Here is a 7,912-nt window from a genome sequence, read left to right on the forward strand (position 1 = left end):
TTAATTTTGTCTATCTATAAAATTGCTTCTTTTACTTAGTCATACTGATGCTTATGAGATGCAGCAGATCTTTTATTCATTTATTTTGTTACATTAACTTGTTACATAACATAAACATTATTTTAAGTTACTTAAAATAATTTATCACTTTGACCTCGATTTTGCTTTAGTGTAGCATCCTGCGGGGTGCTTCCTTTGGTGGATATTTTTCCTCACTCAGCCTTTAGTTTGAAACACTTTTTTTGTTCTCCAGTTTACTGATTATATGAGTTGGCATAAATACAGTGTGGATAATGGGACAGTTGATTTAATTTATTATTGTCCTGTGTACCAAGGTACAGTGAAAAGAGTTGTCTTACATGCTTTATAGGCAGATCGTACTATACAAGTGCATCAGGGTAACAGAAGAGAGTGCAGGATACAATGTTACAATAATGAGAAGGTGCAGAGAGAGGTCCATTCACAAGTCTGATAACAGAGGGGAAAAGCTATTCTTGAATCTGATCATACACGTATACAAACTTTTATAGCTTCTGCCGATGGAAGAGAATGTCACCGGGGTGGGCTAAGGCTTTTGATTATGTTGATTGCTTTCCTGATGCAGTGGGAAGTATAGATGAAATCAATGGGATTTTGGTTTGGATGAGGGACTGGGTTGTGTTCACAAATCTTTCTAGTTTCTTTCAGTTTTGGGAAGAGCGCTTGCCATGCTATGCTGTGATGCATTCAGATAGGATGCTTTCTATGGTGCATTTATAAAAATTTGTAAACGTCTTTATGGACTCTGAATTTCCTTAGCTTCCTGAGGAAGTAGATTTGTTACCGTGCTTTCTTGACTATAATGTCACTGTGAGTGTATCAGAACAGATTGTTGGTGATTGTTGCTCCCAGGAACTTGACACTGTCAATCATATCTACCTCAGTACCATTGATGCAGACAGGGGCATGCCCTCCATTCCGCTTCCTGAAGTCAATGACCAGCTCCTTCATTTTGCTAATGGGAATGGAGAGATTGTTGGCTTTACACCATGCTGTTAAGGACTATCTCTTTCCTGTAATCCATCTCATTGTTTGAGATCCAACCTACAACAGTGGTCCTATCAGCAAATGTGTAAGTGGAATTTGGCCACACAGTTGTGTGTGTATAAGCAGTATAGTAGAAAGCTGTGAACACAACCTTGCGGGGCATCAGTGTTGAGGATTATTGTGGAGGAGGTGTGGATGCCAATACTTAATTACTGCAGTCTGTTTGTTAGAAAGTCGAGAATCCGGTTGTGCTTATTATGTTGGATGCCTGGACCAATGTTTTGTCTCCCATAACTATAACAATGTAACAGTCGAGAAAGAAACAAGAACATTGGAAGAGGAAATAGATTGCAAATAATGTAGAGAGAACAAAGAGAGAAAAAGATGAGGTTAAGAGAGAAAGTGAATAAAAAGGAAAAGTATGGAAAAATTTAGAAAAACAACAAAATTCAGATTCTTTAATCCTCTTGAGATTTTATATCTGTAGAGATCAGACTCCATCATCAGAATTTTACAGGCCTGCTGTAATGGGTTTGCATTCCAATTAAATCCCACCCTGTACCTATCCACAACTTTTGCAGTGAAATATAGGTAATACTTCAGTGGGACACCAAAAAGAGGAAAACAAAACCCTTACAGTTTATTTAAAGTACTCAAAGAAACATGGGATTTTAAAAACACTGACAGCAGCCTAAGAAGGAGAGGATAACAGGGGAAAGTCCAGGTTGTAGTATGAACTTGCAAGAAAAGCAAGGATTTTATTTATGGAGGGTGTGTAAAAATGCAAATGCTTACTGTGAGAAATTTTAAATTAACAATTTTATTGTGCATTTTCGTTCCCTTGGATAGCATTTTGGGAGACGAGGTCCTTGGAATTTGGCCACGCAATGCTGATAAAGCAGATGTCAACTGTGCTTGCGTGTCTCATGCTGGATTAAACTTAGTGTCTGGGGATGATTTTGGTTTGGTGAAGCTCTTTGACTTTCCTTGCACTGAAAAATATGTAAGTTAAATGTTAAAATACTTAAAACTAAAATATTATTCACAATTTATTTTTACAATTCTCATTACTATTAATTGTTGATGTAAATTCCATATGTAATCAGATACTTGATAATGCTGTAGTCACAAAAGATCTTAGAACTGAAACTCCTGGACCTGCAGAGAGATTGCAGAGCAATGTAACTGTTATAGCTTAGCCAGAATTGGAGATAACAGATGGAGCTTGAGACTGTACTGCCTATTTTTGGGAAAAACCTCCAAACCACAAACCAGTCAGACAGTAGCAATGCCACCAGCAAGCATTCCTCAAATCAAGACCCTGAGTTAGATGTCTCATACTTTGAGAGCCACAGGACAATCAGAAACCAACAGTTCTAATTCCAGTTTCTGAATTAGATTCTGTTTCTTTATTAAGGAACCCCTGCTCCCCAGAACTGACAAGCTGACCACATAGTTTCAACTGGCAATAGGGCCACTTGTAACTTGGCTAATACCAATGGCAGTGGGATGAAGCCCTGAAGTGGTAATGCAATGACCTCAGTTGGCAGTGAGGTAGGAATATCTGGTCGCCTCAGCCAAAATTTAATTCCAGCAGAAATTACAATGGAACATACAGCTATGCCACCAACTCACTAATTCATGCCTATCCTGCCTTCAAGCTTGCCACCAATGAAAGCAGATTATACTAGCAAAAATGGTGCATCCAATGTATTTTTTTACTAATGTTCCAAAATCCATCATATGGATTTTGTAAGTCCATATGGTCTGCTCATTTCATGTCTTTGATAAAAGGTGGAACATAGAAACATTAGAAAGTAGCAACAGTAGTAGCCATTCAGTTCCTCATAATCTGTTCCCCTGTTCAATTGGATAATGTCTGATCTGAACCTTAACTTTATTTAACACTCTTAGTTAGACATTCCTTCCCACACATTCACATTGATAGAAAACTATCAATCTCAGTCTTAAAATTTTCAGTTGACCCATCTTTCACTTTCTTTGTGGGAAAGAGTGCCTTAATGTAAAATAGTGCTTATGGATTGGACTCTAACAATATTGCTCATTTTGTACAACTACCATGAGGAAATGGTTTCAAATATATACCTTATCAAACCCTTTTATAACTTTAAAGTTATTTTTCATTGTTGTAGTTTTTGAATTACTAATAGTCTTGAATTTTTGTTTTGTTTATTTTTCATTAGGCAAAACACAAGCGGTATTTTGGTCATTCTGCTCATGTGACCAATGTACGCTTTTCGCATGATGACAAGTATGTTATCAGTGCTGGTGGTGATGACTGCAGGTAAAATGTTTAATAGTGTCTGCAAAGAATGTGATGAATTTAATGAATTGTAGATCTTTGGTTGTACACAATGGCAATGCTGATAGGTTTTATTATAATTTTGCAATAAATTCTGTACTAATTTCCAGTGTTTCAGAAAAGCTCGAGTACTTTAAATTTAAAATCATGGTAAATATTTATGTTGGCTGTCTGAAGTTACAAGTCCATATATTGTGGTAGCATAATCAATATGTTCCTGGATTAGTCATCCAGAGTCCTAGAGTAATGATCTGAAGACATGAGTTTAAATGTGGAATCTGACAAATTTAAATTCAGTTAAGTAAACAAAAATGCTAAATGGGTAATGGTTACCATGAAAACTATCTGGTTCACTAATGTCCACACAATTATGACAGTGAAAAGTCCAGTATTAATGCTTGGATACTGAGAAGTGTGGAGGAATAGAAGTGCATCCCTGAAGGCAACTGAACAGGTAGACAAGTTGGTTAAGATGGTAGACTTTATATTTGCCTTTATTAGAAGAAATACAAGAGCTGAGGGATTGTGCTATAACTATATAAAATACTGGTCAAACTGTAGTTAGACTACATCATGCAGTTTTGGTTACCACGTTATAGGAAATGTTTGATTGCACATTAGAGAGGAAGCAGAGGATATTTATGATGTCCAAGTAGCAACAAGAGAATTTTTGTTGAGAGAAAAGATTTGAGAAGCAAGGGTTGTTTTCTGTGTAATGTAGGATGCAAAAGAGAGACGCAATTGAAATGTATAAAATTATGAGAAATCTAGAGAGGTTAGAAAAGAGTATCCTATTCCCAAGCTTGAGCAGACTATCACAAGGCATATAGATTCAGGTGACTTAGAGGGAAATTTGAAGGCAATGGGTATCTGGAACTCAGTGCTTGAAAAGGTGAAAGAGACAGAAATCTTCATTACTTTTAAAATGTCCATGATATGAAATTGAAGTCTATTAATCTAGAAGGTTGTGGACTAAAAGTTGGAAGTAGGATTATTCTGGATAATGTTTGGGCATGGAGGCAAAGCACCAAATGGCATCCTTTCACGTTATATATATTTTTATATATTCCCTTTTTATTATAAATCCTTAATCTTGTATTTAAGATGCAAACATAATGAGCATCTAAGTCAAATTTTGCTAACCCCATTGATCAGAAACTGAACTGGGCCAACCAAACATGGGCCAACTGTGGCTAGAAGAGTAAGTCAGAAGCTAATTCCTTATAGCCTGCCCATTATCTACAAAGTACAAGCCAGGAGTGTGATGAAATATTCTCTACTTGCCTGGATGACTGCAGCTCAAACAACACTCAATAACTCAGCACTGACTACAACAAAGCAAATCGCTTAATTGGCATCCCATCCACCACTTTCAACATTCATTCTTTCCATCACTGATATACGCTGGCAGCAATGTACAGAACAACCTCAGTTATCCAAACACCAATTATACGAATTTCAGATTATCTGAACAAGATCTCAAGGTCCCATAAAAATTTTATGAAATTTAAATAGCAGCACAGCGAGATCAGGCAGCATGGGTTGGCAGTGGGAGCAGGGACCCAGGGACCCTGGGAACCCTGTTTCTGCTATTGTCACCACCACGGAAATCCTGTTTCTGCTATTGCCGCCGCCATGGGAACCCAGATTCTGCTATTGCCACCACCTTGGGAACCCGGTTCCAGCTATTGCTGCCATCACAGAAACCCTGTTTCTGCTGTTGCCGCCACCATGGGAACCCGGATTCTGCTATTGCCGCAATCACAGGAACCCTGTTTCTGCTATTGCTGCAACCATGGGAACCCGGTCTCTGCTATTGCCACCACTTTGAGAACCCTGTTTCTGCCATTGCCCCACCACAGGAACCCTGTTTCTGCTATTGCAGCCATCACGGGAACCCTGTTTCTGCTATTGCAGCCATCACGGGAACCCAGTTTCTGCTATGCCGCCATCACGGGAACCATTTCTGCTATTGCCGCCACCATGTGAACCACGTTCCTGCTATTGCCGCCGTGACGGGAACCCTGTTTCTGCTATTGCCACTATCATGGGAACCTGGGTCGTGCTTTTGCTGCAGCCATGGGAACCCTGATCAGTTATCTGAACGATCAGTTATCCGAACAAAATACTCCCCTCCCATCTCGTTCGGATAATTGAAGTTGTTCTGTGTAGCATTTACATGATGCATGATAGGACTCACCAAGGATCATTAGACAGCACCTTCCAAACCCACAATCAGTACCACCTAGAAAACCAAGGGCAGCAACTGCATCGGAACACAACACCTGGAAGTTGGCCTCTATGCTATACATCATCCTGAGCTAGAAATATATTGCCATTTCGTAATTGTCACTGCGTCAAAATCCTGAAACCCCTGACCTAAAAGCACTGTGTGTGTACCGACCTCATGTAGATGGTAACACTTCAAGAAGGCCACTTTTTTGATGTCAATTAGCGATGGGCAATGAATGTTGGTCCAGCCAGTGATCTCCATATCCTATGATCAAAAATATAAAAAATGTAAATAATACTCATCATTCAAGCTATGATGTGGTGGCTATTTTTCTTTGAAAAAGGGAATTTTATTATGGAGGAATGGTCATCTGTCCTTTCATAAAATAGAATATATTCTGCACGATTAAAGTATTAGTATTTTTAGTATTTCCCCTTCAGTTTAATTTTCTATTTCGTCAAAATTTGATTTGAAGGTAATATTCAATAGGAAAGACTTTGGATGCTGTAGTTTTTATATAGTTTTTACTATCTAAGTGCTATAGAATTTTTTTTGCCAAATATTTTAGTTAAGTTTAACAAGATGGCATTTTCAACATAAATTCCTGGAAAATAAATACAATTATGTGTACATTTTTGTTTATTTCCAGTATATTTGTATGGCGATGTCTTTGAAGGAGGAACATTTTCCAATGACCTTCTCATTTAATAAGTGGAATCTTAGATGCCTCAATAACAACCTGGCTGCTATAAAGCAAAAGTGTTTTAAGGTGCATATACTAAAAATAATTGTGTGTATTTGTTTAAGATATCCGTCTACAACACATATATTGTGATTGTGAAGCTCATGATGTAAACGTCACTGATGATGCTGAAAATGAGGACAAAATGGCACATACATTTGAAAAAATTATGCAATAGTCATTTTAAGTTTTTAAATAAAACTAAGGTTAGCTAGAGTAAACAAAATCACTTCGCTAAACAGCTTTTAACACATGGCAGTTGTTTATGTATTGCAACAAATGTATGTCCTTTGAACCAAAAGCACTAGTGCATTATAGAGGTGATTATCAGAGTGATTTCGAATCAGAGAATATGCCTGCATAATGCAATATGACTCTGCAACAAGAGAAATGCTGCAGAATTTAGTTCCAAGTTTACATGAACATTTTTATTCAGGTTAAAATATTCTAAATATTTTTGTTAATATGGTGGCACTTAAAAGTTTATTTAGTTCTTAAAAGTGCAGTGGGTTCAATGTTTCATAGAATAATGAATGCTAGTTACATTAGTCATGACTACTAATGGGCAGAGGCACAGCTCATTAGACATGTTCCATAATGGTCTTTTCACCAACGATTCTATGTCTGAATTCAAGGGAGTTCAAATGAAGTGAATTTTAGTACCATTCTTAATTAGAATTGTAACAAGGATATAATGTTTTTGCAAGGGAGGAGTTATCATTCGGTTTATATCATAGGCTGAACTTTCCTTTTTGCACCAAGATAAATGGTGGGCAGTATTTCTGCCTGTCTCTCCTACCTCATTGTAACCTAAGCCAATTTTTTTGTTAACGTGGCAAACAGTCCAGGCACTTAGTCAGCTTTAATTACAAAAAAAGTGTCTTCTGTTCCTAACATGTGAAAATCTGGCATTTTTGCAGCAAAACTAAAGGCTTAGTAACTCAGTTAAAAGGGCCAATGTAACACCAGGGATGATAAATTTTATAAAGTTCTTAAGTTTTCATTGAGGCTGTCGCCATGAGGATCAGGCTAAAATGTAAAGCAAATAACCATTATTACCACAAATTCCCTGAGTCCACTATTGCTTTTCATTTGGCAGTCCCAAGGAATGCAAATAATACAGGGTGATGAGAACGAAGTTAGCTGGTAAGGCAGGTTTCTAACATCTTGTCAATATTTACATGCAACAAGTCACAAAGATGTGGTCTATACTGTTCCTAGACTTGGTACAAATGCAAGCTGAATGAGAGTTGGGCAGCACAAAGGTAGCAGGCCTTGTCTTCCAATTTTGATTTGTCTTCTGCAGCTTTGCAACCCAATTTCAGGCATCATGGAGGAATGTCAAACCTGACATCCCTTCCTACGTGTCAAACTACAGATTTTGATATTGCTGTTTATGTTATTGTAAAGCTCACAATGTTTTTCACACATTATGATCAAAAGCTTGAAAAGTGCCAAACAGGAATTGTTCAAGCCAAGTTACAGGCTTCATTTATGAAACTAAGAAGTGGTAAATTGAAAGACAATGTGTTGTACTTCTGTAAAAATAGGATCAAATTGATAGGTTTGGCTAAAGAAAGTCTTTCTA

The 7,912-nt window shown here is 37.5% G+C and overlaps 1 protein-coding gene across 5 annotated transcripts in view; it reads left to right on the forward strand.

The window, feature by feature from the left end:
- LOC132819436 (echinoderm microtubule-associated protein-like 6) overlaps positions 1-6,275 on the forward strand; it is a 512,298-nt gene extending 506,023 nt beyond the window's left edge. For all 5 annotated transcript variants that reach the window (XM_060830942.1, XM_060830941.1, XM_060830940.1 and 2 more), the window contains 3 exons: positions 1,876-2,029; positions 3,231-3,331; positions 6,232-6,275. In XM_060830942.1, the coding sequence (XP_060686925.1) occupies positions 1,876-2,029; positions 3,231-3,331; positions 6,232-6,256 (280 nt within the window). In that variant the 3' untranslated portion in view covers positions 6,257-6,275. The remainder of the gene's footprint in view (positions 1-1,875; positions 2,030-3,230; positions 3,332-6,231) is intronic.
- Positions 6,276-7,912: the final 1,637 nt, after the last annotated feature.

This window comes from Hemiscyllium ocellatum, chromosome 10, assembly GCF_020745735.1.
Source record: "Hemiscyllium ocellatum isolate sHemOce1 chromosome 10, sHemOce1.pat.X.cur, whole genome shotgun sequence".
Lineage (NCBI taxonomy): Eukaryota > Metazoa > Chordata > Chondrichthyes > Orectolobiformes > Hemiscylliidae > Hemiscyllium > Hemiscyllium ocellatum.